The sequence below is a fragment of the Chanos chanos genome, chromosome 1 (assembly GCF_902362185.1).
Source record: "Chanos chanos chromosome 1, fChaCha1.1, whole genome shotgun sequence".
Classification (NCBI taxonomy): Eukaryota; Metazoa; Chordata; class Actinopteri; order Gonorynchiformes; family Chanidae; genus Chanos; species Chanos chanos.
The window spans coordinates 20187211-20210792 of NC_044495.1; the positions used below are offsets into that span (position 1 = coordinate 20187211).

Below are 23582 nucleotides of genomic sequence, written 5' to 3' on the forward strand. Positions count from 1 at the left end.
GAACACACATACCTATACAAATACATTACACATACACACAGGAGTAATTTACAGCTATTACATGGGCCAGCAAACACACAGCAATCTGTGGCAACACACCCCTGTAACCCAGTTTAAATATGTTACAGGACAGCATAGCTTTTCACAGTTTCAGTAGCCCTGCTACTGGGAGAATACACTCCATATTCAGCCAATCAGGGGCTTGCTAGTTATGAAGATGAATCATTGTGTTAATGCTGAGCTAATGTCAAGATGTGGAGTTTTACTTAACCTCAAGACAGGACACGACTACCATCATACCACAAGGGTGATACAAATTCATTATATGCCTACTTCAAAACATTTTCACAGGTGTTATCTCCAAGATGGCAAAATGGTTTATATGCATTGCTGTACTGTACATATGGACAGTGAAAACAAACGATGACAGTATACTGGCATGCCAGTTACCATGAAAATAGGGCAGGAAAGTGCCGAGATGCTGGAAATTTTTCATTTGAATCTTCCTTGTATTTACAATTTTTCCATACTTATATCCATATCACTCAGATTTTAACAAAAATTTTAGCTGTTTTCATTAAAATTACTTCAGAGACTGTAGTTGCAATAACTGGCCAAAAACTGCATACATTTCCTTAACCTATCCAAAACATGTCTGGTTTCAAATTCTGATTTTATAAAATTATTTGTGCATACCATTTCAAGTTCAAACATGAAGACATTAGCAGGTTGTGACTATGCCAAAATGATGCAGTGAGTCCCGTACAGAAAAACTACAGTGACATGACTGACCCAAGTGTTACACAGAGACACCGCATCACGCATAATGACCAGAACTAGCACACACACAGACACACACAGACACACACAGGCACACACAGGCACACACAGGCACACACAGGCACACACAGACACACACAGACACACACAGACAAGACAGACGGGAGGAGAAAGTGAAGTAGACATCTGACCTTTATCCACATACATCAGAGAGAGAGTGAGAGAAAGAGAGCAATAGAGGGGGAGAAACAGAGAGATAGACCTTACACACAACCATACACACACTGCTGACAGTTCATTTCTAGGCTCCTTTCTGTGGCACACACCTGGGACTGTTCAGTTAATGAGCTCACTCACACTCACACTCCACACTACAAGGCATGCATGGCAGTGACAAATAATAAACATAAACAAATGACTAATAAACACAAATAACTTTCTCTCTCTTTCTTTTTCTCTCTCTCTCTCTCTCTCTCTCTCTCACACACACACACACACACACACAAACACAAACACATATACACACACACTCAATGTGCCTGTGAGAGATGGCTATCAAGCATTCAGACAGAGAGGCCATGATAATGAGAATGGTCTACAGCACAATTAGTGTATGACAGACAATGCCTGGCCTGACCATGACTCCTGAAGTCCTCCTCAAAGTAGTCCCTATTCAGACCAAACTCTTTCTCTTCTGTATAACTGTACAACTCTGTGGAGAGAGAGAGAGAAAGAGAGTGAGACAGAGAGAGAGAGAGAGAGAGAGAGAGAAAGAGAGAAAGAGAGAAAGAGAGAGAGAGACATAGACAGAGATAGAGAATTAAAGACAGAGTTAAAGAGACATCAGGGACCTGGGAAAACGTATATTTGTACACTTCAAATCAATTAAATACATTTGTCTCTTAAACAATTGAATACCCTTGCATAGGACATCAATAAGTAAATACAAAGCAATGAAAATGAATGTCAGTGAGCTGGTTGAAAGCCCATGCATTTAAAACCTCCTAACCGCACAGACAGCTTACTGTGGTGTATCATACTGGAGTTCATGTCTTCTTCCACACGCTTCCCTCAAAGATAATTTGATTTAGCACTTTTCCACAAGAGTTACTTGTCATTACAGATTGGATTAGATTATTTTATTCTTTCAATTTATTCTGCATTTATGTGAGATTATTTGGGAGTTTATTTTATTCTAGATCAAGTCCCATTTCAAATTCTTGTAAATGTTTCAACATTTGAGCAAAACCCAAGAGGAATATTCCGCAGTAACATTGTTAGTTTTAGGCTATTGCACTGATATCAATTATATGATTTGATTTATGATTTGTACAATATGACTATATGGCCTGTTTGAGCTCCAGTTTCATTTTGCCTAAAAAACATGCATTAATGAAAAGTGAGGAGTGAATCATCTATATGACTTGAAGAGTATGTTAAAGGCAATGTCAACAGCAAAAATAAAAGGCAGGTGTGAACAGAAATATGTTAGAGAGAGAAACCTTTGAAAATACTAAACTGTCATATGACTCATCTCAAGATTTATGGTAAAAATGATTACTCTGCTCTCTACAAAATTTTGCAGATGTTCTGGCAGACAGGGAGACAGTAACACATTATGCTACATGCTGCCAATATGGTTCTCTATGTGTGTGTGTACATGTGCGTGCGCGTGTACTAACCTGAGAGCTCTGCTGTCAGGCTGTCAGTATCTCCATACTCAAACTCCAGGTTGGGGGATTCCATGGATCCCTGCAAAACCCACAGTAGAAGATATTCAGCGAGCCAGATATATGCACACACACACACATGTACTTACACACACACATATGCACACATGTACGCACAAACACACATATGCACACATGCACACAAGCACAAAAATAAAGAGCGTTTTGGTTTTTTCCTATATTTTTTACTCCCTGTTTCTCTCTCTCTCCCTCTCTCTGACACAAACACACACACACATAAGCTCATCGTATTGCTGAGAGCACTCTAACAACACACACTTCAGGTTTTTCCAGTACTTTCCCTTGATGCAGTAAGAGCTATTAATGGAGTTTTGTTTACTATGTGACTACAGTCCACATAATGAATACTAGCTACACTCTGTGAAAGAAATGAATGAGAAATTAATTGAGCAATTAGAGAGGGTTCAGTAGTCAACATGTCCTACTTTTCTGTGAGGATTAACAGCCATTTCCAGCCAACACTCTCACACGTTCTCATGATCATCTCACCCTCTGATTACTGCCTACCCCATGAGACTCTCAAACACAAAAATGTTTACACACACACACACACACACACACACACACAGAAAATCTCTCCAGCACGCACATATGCTCAGAACTACACTAAAATAGAAACACACACACTCACTCACACACACACACAAAATCTCCCCAACACACACATCTGCTCATAACTATGCTAAAATACAAACAAACACACACACACATACACACACTGATACATTTACAAATTTATACAAATGAAAACTGAAAGAAACAAAAAAATAAATTCAGGAACTAATGCTACTTTAAATACACAGCACTGCGGTACAAGAGTCTAACTGTATATAGCTCACAGAATGTGATCTGTACAAATGCAGTCCCAGACATTTTTTCAACTTCCTTTCACAGAAACTTCAAAACATGTTGCTGCACTCCGAATACACACGTTGTCATTATCAAAGGTGAACTTCTACGGGAAAAACATACATGGATTTCCCAGCAAAGTCACAGCAGACAGGTCTCTGATAGATCTAGTTCTACAGTGTTTATTTACAGCATAAACTAACCCTGAGAATCACCCTGTCTGACATTTAAAAAAGTCATATGAATGAGAATGTCTGAGGAGCATCTGGATCATCTCTTAAACCTTCTACCAATGCTGGACCATACTGACTGGAGTAGGGCAACAACCACCTTTCTAGGAAGGGTGTTGGCATATTCAATACACCATGGCACTTCTAACAAATTACTGAATGCCATTATCAGCTGACAGATGGTTTAGTACCACCAGCTCCAAAATTACAAAAATAGTCTTCAAGCTTTTCAAAGAGCAGGAGTATTCCCCTTTGCACTGACAATATCCAAGAGACAAGCAGTCAACCAACAGTAAACAACGTTCTCATAGAGGAGTTGGCAAGATGTATTTGGATAAGTCTTCACTAGAGGCTGCAGACTGACATCCTGCTTTGTTATCCACCAATAAAAACTGCACATTATTACAACTATAGATAGTGTATACAACATTAACATAAACTCTAACACAAACTTGCAGCTCATTCTTATACAACTTACAGGTCACGTGCACATCCGCGTCTACAGTGGCTACGGCACACTTTCCACACACAGACACACAGACACAGACACAGACACACACACACACACACACACACACACACACACACACAGAAAGCGCAGTGTCACATTTATTTTGGTCTGCAGTAGCAGATGGCAGTGTAGCAGGGGCATGGGATTTCTCACTGGGAGGTTTTGGAGGGGAATCTGTGTTTTCTCCTGACATAAGCCCTGTCTAATTGTCACCCATTTCAGAGGGATTGCATATTCCATTAGTGCCCTAGCCAAAACTCACACAGTAGGGCAATGCAGTCAGCCCCACACCCACTGGGGGGTAAAGTTAGATCAATATGATATACAGAAACTTCCAGAAAGGGAACTGTGAGACGTTCAGAGAGGTCCAGAGAATTTAGTGTGGGACAGCATCATACATGTGATACACTGTAACACAGCAGTACAGCGGGAGACAGCTATGTCTGGACAGCTCATACTGACAAATACTGAAACCTCTCCCATATAGTACAGACACTCAGAGCAAAATTCAGATCCGTCAGGACTGCCTTCATCAGGGATTATCTGAAACCTATGAAACTGAACTTCACAAGTCACCAAATCAAACGTCAGACTAAAGTAAGTAATTAGTACATTAGGTGTTGGCAGTAATTAAGCCTTGAGGGAAGTCAGTTGCCCTGTTGCCAAGTTGAATAAAATGCTTAGTTAAACTGATTCATCAGTTGAAAGAAAGCCTACACTCAGATAGGAAACAGTCAAGGAAATGAGAGAAGGCTACTGCTTCTCCCAACAGTCCACAGAGTCTCTCGCTGAGGACGACGAAGGCATCTGATGTCTTCTCATCCTCCAACCTGACTGGCAGGAACGCAAGCGGTCATATCCCTCCACTCCACATTGGTAAATGAATATTATGACCAACACTGAGACAGTCAACGGTCCTGAGATCCAATGAAATAGTGGGTATCCTCTATAAATGGTCATATTTACCATAAGTAGAGAAGGCGAGGCAAAGCCATAAGTCAAAAGTAATAACAGTAGAGGTTGAGCGCATGTGAGATAGCTTTGGCTTATTAAACCTCTGAGACAGATTTACACCATGTTATTGCTATGTGAGTGGAGAACAGAGTACATAGTTGAAATTCAATGGTGTGCACTCGGCATGAATCCTGTTACGACCGATTTGTATTTCCTTGTGTATGTGTGTGTGTGTGTGTGTGTGTGTGTGTGTGTGCGCGCGTGTGTCGGGGGGGGGGGGTAAAATGTTTTTGAAGTGTTTATTCCTAGAATCCTCTGTCCACTGTTCTACAAAACCGAGGCTGCAAGGCAATCGCGCTCCAATTCCTCTGAATAATAATAATAATAATAATAATAATAATAATAATAATAATAATATGCTCAATCACAACCAAGAAATTAATTGATTTGGGCTGAGGGGCGTTCCCTCAACCCTCCAGAAAAAAGGTCACTAGACTCTTTCGCCAAGAAGTGAATGAAAAATACATCGGTTTGCGTATTTGATGACTGACTGAATGATTAAGTGGTATCTACGGATTAGGCACTGAAGGAAACGGTGCTGCAGCAGAAAAATCTCACATAGGCTACCTCGATTTGATTTTACACCTTAAGGTCGTTAAATGGTTTTCTCGTTGTATGTTCGGCGCATTAATTCACAGGTATGCAGTTTTGCTATTCAGCGCTGATTGTCACTCGCCTCAATAATTTGACTATATCACGGTGGGTTCAACAAATTACATTACAAGTAGGCTACTGGAATTTGCGCGCTCTGGGCATGTAACCAGGAGTTATAAAGAATAGTGAGATCTACAGCGAGGTAACGATAAAAATATCACAGTAGCAGATCACCTAAGTTGCTTTTGCCGCGTTCAAATTCGTACGTCAAAGATATTTTTAGCGATGACTTGTCGTGTTGCCAAAATAACAACTCGGGCTGCATGCTTGGAGAAGCGGCTCCGATCTGTAGCAAGGGCGTTTAAAGCTCCCCAGCAACAACTGCCGTACATACACACATAACCCTGCCCGACAGCACCGCCGCAAACTGTCCGAACTGTCCGGATTTACCTCCGAATCCTTTTGCTGATCCTTGAACACACCTCTCCCTTGCGCCAGGTACTTCAGTTTGTTGGTGTTATTGTTAAAATTAATAAGAATAGGTACCTCCATGTCGTCTGTTTGATGCATCTGTCAACCGTAGGTTCACTCTCCCCTGACCAGACGTATTCCCATACACACCGCTGCGGACTGTCACATTGAAACCAGCGCTGGATTCCAAATTCAGAATAACCATCCCCGTTTCTCTGATTGGCTATTTAAGAGCCGCTCAAGGCGTGGTTTAGCGTACACCGAACTTGGACGTTGGTCAGAAAGGTTGTCTTTGGACGCGTGCATCTCTTGAGGAAACTAGGAAATACCAAATGCCCATTTGAGCTGTCAGAATTTAGCTCGTTAGGTCCAACATGTTATTCATGTCGGACAAAATGAATGACAGGAAAGACTGATTTAGTGCATGTACGGCTGTTTTGTAGTGTGTAATAAAGTGCCAAGCCATTTCCTTTCGCATTTAAGTACTGTAACGTATTAAAATCTGTATCAAAGAATATATGTGCATTAAATTTAAAATATAAATAGCGGGCATTGCATCCTTGATGGAGAGAACAAGCAAAAATTTGGATAGGAACTGCTCACACTTACCCACACTTCAAGCGGAGACAGTCTTTCTCATTAATGGAATTAGTATTCAAGGACACTTACAATACTTTTTTTCAGCCGTGCTGTTTATACATTAACTAATTGTATCTCATCTGGCGCACACTGGTTTTCTATATTATTTAACTGTCACTGATTTCTCCCCTTTCACTGAAATTTATTAGATGATTGGATTTGCAAAAGCAAAACTGTTCAAGTTCTGCATAAATGCAGCAGGTGAATTATCAATTCATAATGGTGGAGGGCCTGGCAATGATTGACATGCATGAGCACGTATGCACATCCTAAATCTCCCCTTGTCTAACCCCCATGCTGGGAGAGCACTTTATATGATTGGATTGAATTCTGGACACTATAAAAGGATGTCAAATCCCACAGGGAAAATTTGTCACACAGGAGACTTTGGGTGTTTGGGGAGAGGGAGGAGGGGAAATATTCTCATATTCTGAATCTCACTGAAACTCTATGAGGAATCGGAAAAGACCAAAGAGGAACTGCAGCAGGTCACATTGAATTCAGGAAGTTAACAACCAATGAAAGTGAAAGAAGGGATAAAACAAAGCTCCTTTTGAATTCAGCTATGGAAAACAGCATTGAGTTTTACTGTGAGATGGTACCGGACCAAAAAAAAAAAAAAATATGCCTCTCTTTTCATGCCCTCCTCTGAGTCTAGATCCTGTGTTTAAGAAGTGCATCACCACACCTGATTTAAAAAAAAAAAGTCCACAGAAGCTGGTTCTGGTTAAGGCACTGTCACACAGTTCAGACATCCGTGTCTTCTATCATGAGTTCACAGCTTGGATCTCAGCTATGCAACTTCTGCCATCTGTATTTGGGAGCCTCAGGAAATGTAGCTGTCTGTGTCGTTTTTGGCAGGTGTGAGAGTACGGGTTTCACTCCTTCTTGTCACTCAAGCAGTCACAATGGCAAAAACACACACAAGTCATTGTGAAAAGAGAAATGTGGTTGCAGGCTAAACAAGTTCTGCAGGAAGTCAGAGGGACTGTGGACGAGCCTTTACCTTCTTAGTCTGAGGTGGTTCCTGTGTGAGAATTGGACATATATGTAAAATTTGTGATACAGTTCTGTTTCCTGCACCTTCACCTTGTGATGCAGGCAAATATGTTGCTTGCCAGATTGCAATCACTCTGTGCATTCACACTAAGTCATAAAACTCTTGCACTACAGACTGAAGGTCTAGACCATACATGACAACAGAGCCCTGTAATGTGTTACCCTGCTGTCAGTCCAGTTCTCTGTGCCACTCCAGTAATGATTTAACAGTAGTGTGTGTGTATTGACCACTCAAAAAGAGCGAAGCAGACACTGTCTGTGTGTGCTGCGTTTGAAGCCTGGGGGTGAGTGGAGGGTGTAGTGAATAGGTCACCACGGCTGTGAGTGGCTACAGCAGCTGCTCAGCCTCGATGCCCCGCCCACACAGACCCTGACTCACTCTCTCTCAGTCATGTGTTGATGAAGCTTGTCTGTCGTTACAACACTCACCACTTATAACCCAACAGGCAGGAATAAGCACCACCAGAATACCAGTATGACCAGGGCTCAGACTGGGGTATGAGAATGCTGAAACTTCTACCAAACTTACTATTCTTTACTCTGCTAGTCTGACTACTTTAATACACTTAAATTTTTACCATCAGTAAATGATAAGATGACAGATAATGGCAATTTTACGATGCGATTCCAGTAATGCTGTGATAGTCATAGAGATAATCCTTTAAAGATTACCCTGTTTGAAATTGCACCATCCTTTCACATGTAGCACGGGGTCTGTTTATGCTGATGTCAGTTAGGGCCACCTAAGCAAATATAAGGAGTATACACTTGTCTTTTTTTTTTTAAACTCGAGGCTACAATTTCCACCTGCAGGTTAAGGCCATGTTACACATCACACCAGCCAATCTCTAAAATGAAACAATGGACCAAGGCAACTTATTTGGTCCACTGACAAATCTGTTTCTTCACTAATAAGTTTGATACCAAATAAATGGTCTTCCCCAAGCTTTCCAAACAAGTCCTATCACATCTTCTTAATGAAGTTTATGTAACACAACAGTGCTGCAAGACAGTCTTAAACTGTTCAATAACTCATGGAGGTTTAGAGCCAGTGAGTGTATACTGACACTCTTCATAATTATGTATTTCAGAATGCTTGAAGATTAATGATGTAATGTTCATTCACATAATTTAGATTCATCAAGTCACTGACTTTGGACCTGGAAAAAATGAACCGATATTAACAGTTTTGAATATACTCACATATTCAAAGGGATAGTGTTATGGCAAAGTTCTTCAGTGTGGCAATGTGTTAAAAAGGTCCTAGTACTCAGTAGGTTTCTCTTAGATCTTTTCTGATGGTACTTAATCAGGCGCCCTATCTAGACAATATCTTCTCAACTAAAATCCTAGCAATGAAAATACCTGAGAATGCCTCTAAAATCAATTTGGCAGCACTATGATAAGATAATGTGTAATAATCTTCTTTGTAGATACATCTACTTGCCTCAAAATCCAAGTTAATAAAGTTTAAACTGTTTTCAGGCAGTGGTTTATAAAAATGAATTTGTCTCATCACCTTAAGAGGTTATCTAGGAAAATAAAAAAAAAAAGATTATACAGCAGTTCCCCACACCTCAAACAGAATTTGTGTTGTTGTTTTTTTTTTTTTTCATTTTTGTTTATTTTTATTCCTTAAGATTACAGATTTATTATTGCTCATCTACTATAATAATCACTTGCAATATTTTAACATAGTTTAGACAACATAAGAGAATTTGTCATTTGTACTGAAGATTTACAACAATAAATACAGGAGTTGATCTACTTTCCGTCCTATACTTCTGAGACTGTACGAGATGCTGGTGTTGACCCCATGTAATGTTGCAATTGGACTCAAACTGTTCTCCCAACAATCGCACAGGTGAAAAACCTGAGACAACTGCATCAGAGTGACAAGGTCCTGATAAACCAGGATTCTCATACACACACACTCTCTCTCACAAAACAGGTCAAGAAAAAAAAAATTAAGACAACAGTTTGGACACAGTTCAGCTAAGCTTGCTCTAAAGGGTGACACTGTCAGTGGGAGATGTTTATGGGTTATGAAGTCTTATGAAGGTGCTTTTTTTCAGACAGGTCTGGATGAGAGCACAAGGGAAATTATTGTGAAAAGAAGACATGTCAACTTTAGGGGACGATGAAAGACAAAAGGGCAAGGGAGTCACTCATCGTAGGCAGCCAAACAGGGACCCCCCTCAACCTGGTACGCTCACATCTTAAGAAAAAATATAATTGTTTATGAAATGAAATAATTTTGATGATCATGTGGATACGCCTAAGTCCCAAAAAGTCTTAGAGACATTTTTACATGAGCTTGCAATGGGAACAGTGGCACTGTGCTGTTACATCACACCGAACCTCTGAGTGGCCATGTTCAGATATAGCAACTGCTCTGTCAGTCCCCTGCCATCACAGGGATGTGAAAGTAAGATAGCAGTGGCCATTCTCAAAGGTAATGAATGCATAACAGAAAACAATAAAACACCAGATGATGATGCAGGCAACACATCCAAACGGCTCAAATCAAAATGTCACAAAAATGTTCTGCTCTGTCAGTTTACTTAAAACCACCCGAAAAGAGAACAAAGTGACACCAAACTGGGAGGGAAAAGAACAGGATTCATTAATATTCCCTTTATGACAAAACATGGAGAGATGTGTTAGAGATCTACTATAAAGATGTTCCCAGATTTCTTTTCAGCTGAGAAAAAAAAAAAACAAACCTCATCACAAATGAATCAAAGGGTCTGTGACGAAAAAAGCCAATCCTGACTGCCAAAACAGACCACAGACACAGAAATGTAAACCTGAAACAGGTTTTGGCTTCTTTAAGGACATGCCTGCGCCGTTCTGTTGGAACTCAAATCCAATAAGAACTTGGCAAAGACACGTAGTACCAGACTGAAAGTACATCTGAAATCTCATGGAAATAGGTTCTACATCACAACATTTAAAAAAATAAGGGTTTCAGGATATTTAAAATTACACTGAGTATATAACACTAAACTGCATATCTTTAAAATGATTTGACCGTTTCAAAGGGAACGTGGATGGCAAAAGGGGAGAAGATTGAAAAATCTTATTTTCTCTATAAATATCTAAATATAAACCCCTTTAATGATGTCACAGTGACAAACCTCTAGAATAATGCGTTAAAGAAAAAAAAATCAAAGACATTTTGAATTTCAGAATGCTTAATGTTCTTCTACAGACATCAACACTGGTTTCATTTGGACAATTTCACATAGAAAGTATAATGTGAGGGACACACTGAGATACTGACAACACTAGCCAAGGAGATGAATCATTTCCAGTTTGAGTGGCAGGTGGAGAGAGAAGCTCCATTGCACATCCATCACAGTCCAGTTTAATTGGAATTAACTTTACTTGGACATGAGAACACAAAATTTGCAAATACTTCATAAAAATTAACACATGTTCAAAAATAAATCGTAAAATCAGAACAGTGATTTGAAACGTGTGATCAAATAAAAGAAAGCAATGATTCAGACACCTCTGTCAAACCCTAGTTATGACTTTACCCAACCTTAGTTCATGTGTTTATTTTTAAAATATAAAGAAAAATCACAAGTATAAAAAAAAATAAAAAAAAAAAACCCAGGACATGCTATATGTCCATCATAAAATCTTCAGAGGTCATCAATCGTACATTTCTGTAGTATTCTTTTTTTTTTGTCCTCTTTAACATTTTTTTTTTCATTAACATCTTAATCATAGCTGAACAACAGAAGATGATGGATAACATATGACTGACACATGAGGCTAAAAGACAATGACATGGTAAAATCTCCATGCTGACACTGCTAGGAGCACCAATGGCAGGAGCAGCTTGTGAACGATTAGAGTTATGTTATTTTAGAGAAAATAAATAAACACTGCCATAGCACTAATTAGCCATGCCCGTAACCTCGGCCAATCAGCAAGGGGCTTTTCTCCCTTCTCCTAAGAAGGGCTTAAAACACCTCTTTTTCCTCTCCACTTTTCTCACTTCTTACTTTCTTTTTCACTCATTCGCATTGGTCTGTAAGGATTATGGAGTCTTGTTGATTTCTTTAGTCTTCATTTTCCTTGTGTGAGTTGGTTTAATACCTGGGAGAGAGATAGTGAGAGTCAGTGAGAAACTGCCTTTATGGTTGGTCATCTCCAGAGTGATACAGAAACTGTTGGCAGACTGCCGACTCAAAACCCCCATTTCAATTCAACCCATTAACATTGACAACAGAGAAAGCTCATAACCAGTTTGACAGGTACAATTCAGCCCAATATTTGTTCATTATCTGTTTACAAAAAAAACTTTCCGCTACTACTAGTTCAACATCGAGATGGAAACACTTGTGAGAATATAGTTAGTGGGTGCAGCATGATTTGTGAGTCGGGGGCCTAGTGGTTTACCTGTAGTAATTTGGCTTAAAGGGCCCGTTCTTGTTCAGACCCAGGTATTTGGCCTGCTCATCTGTCAACTCCGTAAGGTGTGCATCAAACGTTGGCAGATGCAGACTTGCAACATACTCGTCTGCAATGGAAAAAAAAAAATCCCCATACAAATTTAATCTCAAACACTTTCATAAAGACTCAATGGACTGGGTTGGTATGGACTGAACTGTCAGTTTTATGTTTTGTTTTTGTGCAAATTGTCTCTATCAGAGCGGTCTCAATACATGAGAGTTCATGAACAGCTGAACATTAAGAGGCTCCTAAAGCACCCTTTACTGCGTATGAAACAAACCACTTACTGCCTGAAATTACACACAATCTCTAAACATCTCTTCACATCACCAGCTCGCCATACTCTCCAGTTTCACTGCTCATAATATTTCAAACTCTCTCTAGTGCTGGTTTCTATTAAAACTGTACAGACACAACATCAGTACTACTGAGCTTCTAGCTGACATAAAAGAAGTTACAAAAGAGGCAGAGAGAGAGAGAGAGAGAGAGAGAGAGGGGGAGAGAGAGAGAGAGACAAAGAGCAAAATGACAGTGAATGGAGCAGCATGCAGCAGGCTATGACAGCTTGACCTATATTTCTCTCTCCCTCTCTCTCTCTCTCTCCATGCAGGGCCCATAGCAGAGTGCACATGGGCAAGTGTGCCTGCAGATGCTCTGAATCTTTCAGTAGGATTCAGTCTGCTGTGAAATGCGACTAGTCTGGAAAAGCATCTTTATGCAGAGCAGAATATACCCACTGCAGTACAGAACAGCACAGCAGTAACAGACAAACACCCATCCTGCCACTAGTAAGGCCAAGCCTCCTCTCAGGAGAGTCCATTAATCCTATACACAAACACTTCTGCATAAAATCTCTCTATGCTACAGTTTTTGGCTTATGCCAGCATCCCTTATATCTGTGCATACATCACGTGTCACGTGGAGGTGATATATACACACACGTATGTGTATGTTTAGTGCAACGAGGCGATTTATTTGTGCAAGTCTACGAATAAATACATGTGTTTGTGTGACTATGCTGATGTATTATATGATGTTGAATGAATGTGTCTCTGTCTTACCCATCTTCTTAGGCAGCAGATAGACATCTTGTTTGTATCGCCCCTCTGGAGCATTGTACAGCTCTATCAGAGCCAGAGCCTAGGTGAGGGGGAGGAGGACAGGGAGGGGAGAGAGGAGGGATTCTGTTACCATGACAATGCCAAGACTGCTCCCCTCACCCACCCAACGGACTGAGGTCAACAGACTGACAGTCAGCAAAGCAGACAGAGATAATGACCTGACCACACTCACTCACACACACACACACACACACACACACACACACACACTAACTCAAACACAAAGTCAAACACACACACACATACTGACACGTGTAAAGACACACACACACAACTATACAAAGACTGATAACGCTTGAATGATCTCCTGAACTCCAATGATTCTTTCATGATGTTCTTTTTTTGGGCTCTTTCTCTGACCTGGGTGGTAGCAGTGATGGACAGTACAAACGTGGGTACAGTGGAGCAGCTCAGGTTGAGGAGTCGACCCTGGACACAGAAAAGCACATGAGCATTAACACAAAGTCATCTACATTTCATTAGACAAGGACAGTGATGAAGGTATCTTATATTAGAGGCTAATGGGATATTTCAGATCACATAACTGTAGACACACAAACTACATTTACACTCAGCAAAGACGAAACACAGTGGATTTAATCAGCGCAACACTGTGTAAAGAGACTTCAGAGAATCCAAACAAACCTAGCAGTGCTAGACAGAGAGAGAAAGAGAGAGAGAGAGAGAGAAAGAGAGGGGAGAGAAAGAGAGGGGAGAGAGAGAGAGAGGGGAGAGAGAGAGGGGGGGAAGGGGGTTTTATCCACTGATTAAAACCTGAGGGCAATCAGACAAATACACAGGGGACAAGACACACCTCTCAACAGTCTTATTCTGTCAATTAGAATACACAGTCAAAGTCATTGTCTCTCTTATACTGCATTACATTAACAGCTATGTTCAGAGACGTCTTAACAAGGTGCAGTTTTGGAGAATAAGATTCAAACAAATAAAAACATACAGACACACACAGTAAGGGATCTAAAGACAAGAATTAAGGTTACAACAGTATGGAAAGCATCACAACGATGACACAGTGACTGGTTGAGACTCTCACCTCGGCCAGCAGGACTATTCTCTTGCCGTCTGGCCAGATGACATGGTCCACTTGTGACCTCACACGCTCCCAGGTCAACTCAGGGGTCCGCAGACTTGCCTAGAGCAGATAAGCACAAGACTGTGATTTACTAAAACATACGGACATTGATCATTACGAACAATAGGACAAATCATTCAAACACTAACAAATAAAACACAAGCATCAGCAGAAAACACACTGACATTACACACACAGCAAACGCACGTACACATACACACAGTCAAACAGGCAGTAAACAGGCAGTAGTTAAGTTTACCACATCGATCTCTGTGTTAGAGTGGCCCATGTTGCAGACAATGCAGCCATTTTTCATACGGTCAAGGTATTCCCTCACTACCACGTTCTTATTGCCTGAAAAACGCACACACACAGGAACAAAAAACAAAATCAATAAGAGACTGCTTTTGTTAACAGCACAAAATAGTGGAGCGATTCCTTTTCCTGGCTGAGCTGCAATACTACTCAATCTTTCCATTTTCCCAATGTCGAAGTGGAAACACACAAGGTCAGAGCCACATGAGAGCTCGTTTCAGAGGCCCAGGACTCAGAGACTTATTGACTTCTGGACCTTATTTTACCTTAACTCATGTTACATATCAGGCACTGCTAAATGTTTGGATACACAGGTTAATGTCAGATTTGACTGAAGCAGAGGTATAAGCTACCCCTATATCAACGAATAACCAACTTAAAAAGGGGTGTTTTGTTAGACATCTCTTTGTATTAATGGATTCCAGCACCTTTGGAATGTGGGTATTCATATACCATGCATACCAATGTAAAAGATGCCTCGAATCCAGAGAGAATTAATTAATCTGTTAAGTAATAATCAGGATTAGACAGCATATCAAGAGGAGTCAGCCCTCACATGTGGATGGAAAGTACTGCTGAAGATTTAGAATCTACTTTCAGCTGTCTGCTACTGCCTGACACATCTCCAGTGTGACTGGGTGAAGCTAACAGCAGTACACCAGACACACCAGTCTAACCATCATAAATGAGATGATGGTATGATAAAGAAGATTCCAGGACTGGTGTGGTCTCTGACCTCAGACACACTGTTACAAGTGAAGCTACACTCACCCGTGCAGGTGATGACAATATCCACCTGTCTGATAACTTCATTCAGTTTGACCAACCTGAAGCCATCCATGCTGTAACAGGACAGTATAAATAGTTAAAAACAAAGATTGAAGAACAGTAATTGCAACCAAACGACACTAAATCAACAAACAAACAAGCCAATTCAGAATGTCTCTGTTCGCTACAGTGGCACAACCTACAAGAGACAGATGTTGAGTAATTGAAGCCAAACAGTGAAATGAGAGATGTAGAGTAATCTCTGACTGAGAGTGATCACTGCTGTATGCTTTCTTCTCTCTTTTCAGTCTGTCTGAACACCAACTACCCCCACCCCCCTCCCCCAGGCAGGGTGTGTGAGGCCCTAGCACTCATGGGTCAGCAGCTGTGGGTTGTAACGGCTGTGCTCACCAGGCCTGCAGGGCACAGATGGGGTCGATCTCAGTGACGTAGACAATGGAGCCCATTGCCTTCAGAGCAGCGCAGCAGCCTTTCCCCACCTGTGCAAACACAGACGCTCATTTTACCTGCACTGGACTCAAAGCTTAGAACACCGGGCGTGAAAACACCGTGTTGGGGATACACTACTTTGACTAAGAGTCAAAAATTGTGATTTATAAAGTCATGCAGTGGAGGCCATTCGGTTGGCCATATACCATTGGCGACATGGCGCCCCCCAGTGGTGGTACATGAATGCTGCATTAATGCAGATCCGGTGGGGTTAGAGTGAATACAAGAACTTCAAAACACGGTCTCACCTCTCCATATCCACACACCACAACCTGCTTCCCTCCAAACATCACATCGGTGGTCCTCTTCAGCCTGGCCAGGAGAAAACAAACACACAATACTGCGCAACAGTCCAGAAACAGGAGTATAAACCAGTTAGTAAAAGAAACATGTCAGTCCTGCCGCAAAGAGCAGACTACCAGATACTTCCCCACAGTTTAACTATTCAATATATAGATACAGATTGATATAGAGTAGCTGAGCCATGTAAAACACTGAAATTTTGCTTATAACCGAAAAACCCTAACTTAATTCTGATACTCCAATAATGTTAGCCCTACCCATCGAGAATGGACTCGCGGCAGCAATAAAGGTTGTCAAATTTCTGCTTTGTGACGGAGTCATTGACGTTCATGGCGGGCACACACAGCTTGCCTGCCTTGGACAGCTGGTACAGCCTGGACACAAACACAAAACACCATGGGAAAGCTCAGAGAAAAGTCGCATCTTTTTACAAATCATTCATCGGTCAACCCGAGCAAAGTGTTTTTGACACCTAATGAGATTTAAATATTGAACACAATGTCAATAAAATTTAGAAAGCAGACATTTTTGTCACTTTGTTCATGCTCATCTTACAAACAGCACGTTCCTGTACTGATGCTCCAGGACTGGAATATGAGGGTTGTTGTTTTTTTACAATTCTCCTACTGACCACTAGATGGAGCCATGCCTCAAGAGAAGCAGCAGTGCTGAGGACAGATTGTTGAGTGTGGTATATGAAGCCTTACCTGTGCACCCCAGTCACACTCTCTTCCACAATTCCCTTGATCTTTTTAAACATGTTGGGGTATTTTTTATAGATCCAGTGGGTCAGATCGCCCCCATCATCCAGGATCTAGGAAGAGAGAGAGAGACAAATTCTTTTCATACTTTCCGTTTGACAGGGGGATTCTAATGATCTTGCAAACTAGACACTAAAACATGACTGGAGACGTCTCATGTAAAATGAATACTTGAGAATTATGGCAGTTCTCGAAAATGTACCATGTTGGGCTGCCAGCCCTCCACATTAACGCAGCGATCGATGCACCACCAAAAGTCATCTTCTGACTCTCCCTTCCAGGCAAAAACAGAGAAACCTGCAGCAGAAAGAGGAGGCAAAGTGGGTGAGGGCAATAAGACGATAAATGAACATGAAAAAAAAGGGTATGAAAGAAAAGAAAAGTGGGTGGGGGTTGAGATTGAGAAAGAATGTTAAGAGTGTAGATGAAATGAGAGTGAGAGACAAGGGCAGGGGATGTAAAGGCAGAAAAAGAAAGATGAAACAGACGACATGAAAGAAAGTCTGAGGGATTTTTACCTCCCTCGGCCAGTGCTGCTGCGACCTCGTTCTGGGTGGAGTAGATGTTACAGGCAGCCCACCTGCACTGAGCGCCCAGTGCAGCCAGGGTTTCCATCAGCACCTGACCACACGCACACGCACACGCACACGCACGCACACACACACACACACACACACACACACACAGACAGAGTCAAAAATCAGGCACAAGACTGGATTAAGCATAAACTAATCTCTGTGAATCAGTGATACCTGATATGTGACTCTTGGTATATGTAAATGATCATGATTGTACTTTGATGCTGGACAGACAGCGTGTGTGTATGAGTGTGTGTGTGCGTGAGCGGGTGTGTATGAGTTTGTGCGTGTGTGTGCGTAAGCGGGTGTGTATGAGTGAGCGTGTGTGTGTGTGGTACTCACGGCTGTCTGTGCTGTAATGTGGGTACAGCCCACCACTTTAGCCCCTGCCAAAGGCTTCTCCCCCTGAGCTCTCTTCCTCAGCGCCATGAGAGCAGGCATCTCTGTGAAGCACAAACACACTCAGCTGTGTACAGGTTTGTGCGTATGTGCGCATGCATGTGTGTATGTGTGTGAGTGTGTGTAGCCAGTGTTTGCCTTCGTGGTTAAAAATGGTGAGAAGTACATAGCACCTTGCAGTCTGTGAGAACAGTGAACATATGGTCTCTCAGCAACCCAGGAAGAGCATCACACACACTCACACACACACACACACACACACAAGGTATCAAAGCAGGACAGGATACAATCGCTACCTATCTACCACCCCCCATCGACACACAGGCATGCTCAGGCATAACACACGCACACAGAGTTACACAGGCACGCCCAGTTCCACACACACGGTAACCTTGGCATAAACGCATACCAGATTCAGAACACTGGGCATCCTAAAGAGACACTTTGGTCCTGGCTAAACATGAAAGACAAGACTCATATACTCACCTTGCTCAGCAATCTCGATCTCCCTGCGGCCAAAGTCGGCCTGTTTGATGTTCTTGATGCAGAAGTCTCCGCTGCCCTTTGAATTCTTCTGCTGTTTGTCACGAGGGGAAGTTTCATCGTCAGAACTGTCTGTGTACGAGGCAGCTGCAAACCAGAACTGTGTGTTAGCAGAGTAAACACCAGCACACACACGCATGTGTATACACAAACACATATGTACATGCATGTTCAGAGAGAGAGAGACTTTGATTCTCTGCTTGATTTTCTTGTTCTGAATGTATATTTGTGTGTGTGGCCAATGTAGCTTCTCCTCTTTTAACATACTTACATGTACTTGCACAAAAACATGTTTAGACATGAAGGTTTGTGTGTTAGGGTAGCTGTATACATGACACAGTAGAACAGCTCCACAGCCTAGGGACTGGACTACACTGTACAGAATCAGATCAGTCATTGTTGAGAAGAGGCAGACTTGTCACTGATGAGGGGATATGGGTAATTAGGTAGTCAAACTGTGCTCTATATAAACTGCTCAGTGTCTCCCTATGGGCAGGGAGACACTACAAGAGGACTTTTTCTGTAACTCTAGGGGTGTGTGTGCATGTGTGTGTGTTAAATAAAGAGGATACAAATATCTCAACAACAAAACTAAGAGAGGACTATTATTGTTTACATATAAATCATCAAAGCATCTCTTTCAGTGGGATTCAGTTATTAATCTTCAGTTGCGGTTAAATGAAAACCAAAGGGAAGTGAGCAGTATCCCATGAAAAACAAAGGCGTGTGGTTGGTGCGTGTGGTTGGTGTGTGTGTGTGTGTGCGTGTGGTACCAGAGCTGTAGCTGTCTGTAGAGGACTGAGAGATGGAGCGAGAGAGAGAGCGGCGGCCAATCTTGGTGGGCCGTTTGTTAAACTCCTGTTTCTGATCAGCAAACTGGATCTGCTGGAGAGTTCCCATAGAGAGAGAGGGGGATGGAGAGGGAGAGGGAGGGAGAGAGAGAGTGGGAGAGATTAGAAAATGTGACATCTGAACTAACGCTGGATTACAGTGAAGTGCACTCTGCCTGTAGCAATGTTATTGTGGCCGTACTGTCAGAATAACCAGGGGTAAATCCCTCTAATGCACAAGGGATTTGAAATACAAGGCTCTTAAAAAACACTGTATTACATCAGGCAGAAGTACTCTCAGTCTCTGACTACTGCCTGCATTATGACTACTGCCAGTATTAGACCTACAGGAGACAAAGGCTTGCAGACAATGTGTAAAAGAACAGACGTACAGTAAAAAACCCCAAATGCACTCTGACACACCAAGGCTAAAGTCATGACTCCACATAAAACCAACTGTGACTATGAGTCCCAGACTGCCCCACCCCTAACCACATATACAAGTCATCCCATGAACTTTTGAGCAAAGTTACAAGGCTTTGACTCACTGACATTGGTCTGTTGCCAATGATAAGAAAAGAGAGGAAAAAGAAAGAGAGAGAGACAGAGAGAAATGATTTATGGTCAAGTCAAGTCTGTGATTTTTACTTTTTCTGCCTAATCAGAAAACAGCCCAAGACAGCAAAACGTCAATGTTGAGTGGTTAACACATTAACAAATGGACACTGATATGTCAAAAGACACTGATATGAGATATGATTTGGTGACACACACACATACACAGACAGACAGACAGACACACACACACACACACACACACACACACACACACAGTGTACTTTTATAGTCAGAAATAATCAGGGAAGATTGTACCGTGGACTGTAGGAGTGATCGGTCATCACACTGAGCAAGGCTACGGAGCACAGCCTCAAATGTGTACATACATACATACATACATACATACATACATACATACACACGCTCCCACACAGACACACCTGTGCACAGACAGAAGTAAGTTTGTTTGTGTGCGCATAAAAAGTCAATCACACAAACACTTCAAATCCAACATATCAAGCAATGATGATGAGCATCAGCCGTCCTGACCCAGTCAGTGCCGTCCTTCCTGTGTTGATCAGCACTAGTCTAACTCCTCTTCACCGGCTCTGTGTCACAGAGGAGTCAGAGAGAACAGACCGCTGGGATCTGTCAGCTGTGTACAGACCCCTACGCTGCTCTCACACTGTATGACTTCTCACCACACTAATCTGCGCTGGCTCAACAGATGGCCCAGGCACGCAATGCAGTCAATGCGCTTTAAGGGTGGGATGCTTCCGGTGGAAGACCCCCACCCCCCTTACCGAAATGACGATCTTAAAAGACACCAAGCCACCTGTCACTCATCTCTTGTCGTCATGGAAACGCATTACCTTTTTTGTAGAGGGCTCACTGCAATCCCCATCTTTCTTTTTCTTCAGCATGACTAGATGGTTGGAGTGAAGTCGGAGAAAAAGGGAGTAGGAAGAAAAGAGAAGTAGGTGAAGGAGAGAATAGGAAGAAAGGAGAAGTGGGTGAAAGAGTGAGTAGGAAGAGAAGAGAAGAGAGAGAGAGAGAGAGAGAGAGAGAGAGAGAGAGAGAGAGAGAGAGAGGCCAGTGGCGGGCCTGGTCCTTTTTATAGTCCATGGAGGCCGGTCCAAACTGCTCCAGCAGGGCCCTTCAGCACAAAAGCAGGATTGTTTTCCCTCTTTTGTTTTTTGTTTTTTTTGTTGTTTAATTCTTCTCTCATCGTTACTCTAATTGTTAATTGTTTGAAGCCTGGAGCAACATCACGGCTTCTTATATCACCACTGTGTAGACTTAGACACTTCATCTGGTCAGTGTCAGAAGTATGTGAGCGTCCGTGATCTGTTTAAAAGTGTGTGCGTGTGTGTGTGCATGGGTCTGTGCATGTGTCTACAAGTGTGTAAGTGTATTGTTAGGTGTGGGTGTGAGTGTGTGTGTGTGTGTGTGTGTCGGCCTTTTTAGGGGGTTTAAGAGGTGATTAGTGTACCTCAGCTCCAGGACAGTGGATCTTGCCAAGGACACACACACACATATCACACACAGTCACTGCACAGCTCTGACAATAGCCTCTTTGTGTGTGAAACCTTACAGGAGGAGATCATGTGACCAGGCGGTGACAGAGCTAACATGACTGAGGGACGGTCGGTCACGCTACAGCCTTGATGTGTTTCTACAGTCAGAAACGCTGTCGTTCATGCATCTATTCAAAGGCCACTTTGCAACAGAGCGATAAACAGCTTTACACATACCATTTAAGATCCAAAGGCAGGAAATCTGCTAATAGTTTATAACTAGTTAATTAATAACAATACATCAGGACAATAAAACCTTCGAAAGCCTCATCAGCCCTGTGTTCTTTCATCTTAAAATCAATGGACCTTCTGAGAAGGACATTAACTTGATAAAATAAAGCACAAGGGTTAAAAGCTACAATAAGAGAGTAATAAATAAAGCAGATTACAGAATAACTGGACTTTGCGCTGCTCTTTAATCACCACCATGGTCCTTTTTGTTGTTGTTGTTGTTGTTGTTGCTGTTGCTTTTGAATGAAACAGGCCGACTGAGAGAAAGACCCACAGGCTGAAGCACAGGAGATGAAAAAGAAAGAAAGTCGACCACACAAACAGGTCAGGTCTGGACACAAGGATGCTATGAGGATACCGCTCGTCTTGTCCTGAGCTGACCAGACTCACACCTGACCGTCATTACCTACACACACGCACACACACACACACACACAGATAAGTGTGGACGCTACAAGACTGCCCTAAACCGACTTCATACACACAATAGCACACACTTCACTCATCTGCAGTTTATCTTCAAATGAGTTCAAAAGATACCAGTTCAGTTACTTTGTATTAAAACCTTAACCATGGATTGACTTATCTTTAAGTTCAAAATGAGGACACCTTGCAATCTCACAAGAACACCCAGTCATAAAATCAGAATAAAAGCCTAAAATAAGGATAATTCATACAGTTTTATCTGGGCATTGGCTAATTGAACCAAAGGGGAAAAGTAAAAACGAGCAGTGGAAATTCCCCCCGATAAGACAGAGAGAAGGCAGTATTCCCAGAGCCCTCACTGTCATTAGGTATGCTAAGCCTCCAGACCTGACGTATCCCATTGTTCTGCTTTTAATATAAGTGACTGTGAACATTAAGTGCAGAAAATGAGGTATTTTAATCTGGAGAGGGGGTACGAATGGATTTGTGCATTTAAGAGGAAAATCTCAATTTCTGAGAAAAGAACAGGGGCCATATGCCGCAGTGAAGAGGTACAGAGTGTATGTACCCACAGCCTGCCATGCATAACAAACAGAAACGACAGCTTATGTAAGAGAAAGAGAGAGAGAGAGAGAGAGAGAGAGAAAGAAGAGATGGTCTGCTAGCAGCACCAGTAATGGAACTGCAGTGGAGAGCTGAGAAGCAGAGCTGCACAGAACACACAAATGCGTGATGATGAGAATGTCGTGTTTGCCTGTGGCAAAGTTTTCACATGTTCTGTAGCTAGCACAGTCAGGCGTGTTTAATAGCGCTCGTGTCGCAAGAATGAAGTGATGCACAATGGATACATCCTCAGCATGACCCAATCAATTCTTAACGTCACTCTCATACAGTTATTACGGTATGAACGGCTGAGGAACCGTAAAGCCCCAATGACTCCCTCAGCTGCACACACTACCGCCTGAGCACAACCAACCAGCCCACAGACTGCTGAACGGAGACCAGGACGGGGGGACAGAGACCTGGTCAAATTAGGTACTCCTAACTGCCACTTTGGTCTTTTATTTCATGATAATCTTAGGATGAAGACACAAACTGGCAGTGTAGCAGTCCAGGATTCTGAGTGTTTTTAATTTGAGTATTGAAGTACTTGAATGTTACAAAGACAACAGTACAACATTACATTCTTTACACATTACAT

At 42.0% G+C, this 23582-nt stretch overlaps 2 protein-coding genes across 4 annotated transcripts in view; both read right to left on the reverse strand.

Moving 5' to 3' along the window:
* strip2 (striatin interacting protein 2) overlaps window positions 1–6299 on the reverse strand; it is a 20910-nt gene extending 14611 nt beyond the window's left edge. The window contains exons 1-3 of the mRNA XM_030771829.1: window positions 6180–6299; window positions 2463–2532; window positions 1418–1492 (exon numbers count right to left, since the gene is read on the reverse strand). Coding sequence (XP_030627689.1) covers window positions 1418–1492; window positions 2463–2532; window positions 6180–6299 — 265 coding nt within the window. The remainder of the gene's footprint in view (window positions 1–1417; window positions 1493–2462; window positions 2533–6179) is intronic.
* A 4946-nt stretch (window positions 6300–11245) lies between these two features.
* Window positions 11246–23582, reverse strand: part of ahcyl2b (adenosylhomocysteinase like 2b) — a 28878-nt gene continuing 16541 nt past the window's right edge. Inside the window, exons 2-17 of one of the 3 annotated variants that reach the window (XM_030772555.1) lie at window positions 19533–19641; window positions 18703–18846; window positions 18160–18260; window positions 17758–17860; window positions 17442–17536; window positions 17186–17292; window positions 16736–16852; window positions 16424–16487; window positions 16077–16165; window positions 15669–15739; window positions 14842–14936; window positions 14544–14642; window positions 13850–13918; window positions 13430–13508; window positions 12315–12435; window positions 11246–12011 (exon numbers count right to left, since the gene is read on the reverse strand). In XM_030772555.1, the coding sequence (XP_030628415.1) occupies window positions 12005–12011; window positions 12315–12435; window positions 13430–13508; window positions 13850–13918; window positions 14544–14642; window positions 14842–14936; window positions 15669–15739; window positions 16077–16165; window positions 16424–16487; window positions 16736–16852; window positions 17186–17292; window positions 17442–17536; window positions 17758–17860; window positions 18160–18260; window positions 18703–18846; window positions 19533–19641 (1470 nt within the window). In that variant the 3' untranslated portion in view covers window positions 11246–12004. Of the gene's footprint in view, window positions 12012–12310; window positions 12436–13429; window positions 13509–13849; window positions 13919–14543; window positions 14643–14841; window positions 14937–15668; window positions 15740–16076; window positions 16166–16423; window positions 16488–16735; window positions 16853–17185; window positions 17293–17441; window positions 17537–17757; window positions 17861–18159; window positions 18261–18702; window positions 18847–19532; window positions 19645–23582 lie in introns of those variants that run through there. The other 2 variants (XM_030772562.1, XM_030772571.1) reach the window with 2 other exon arrangements.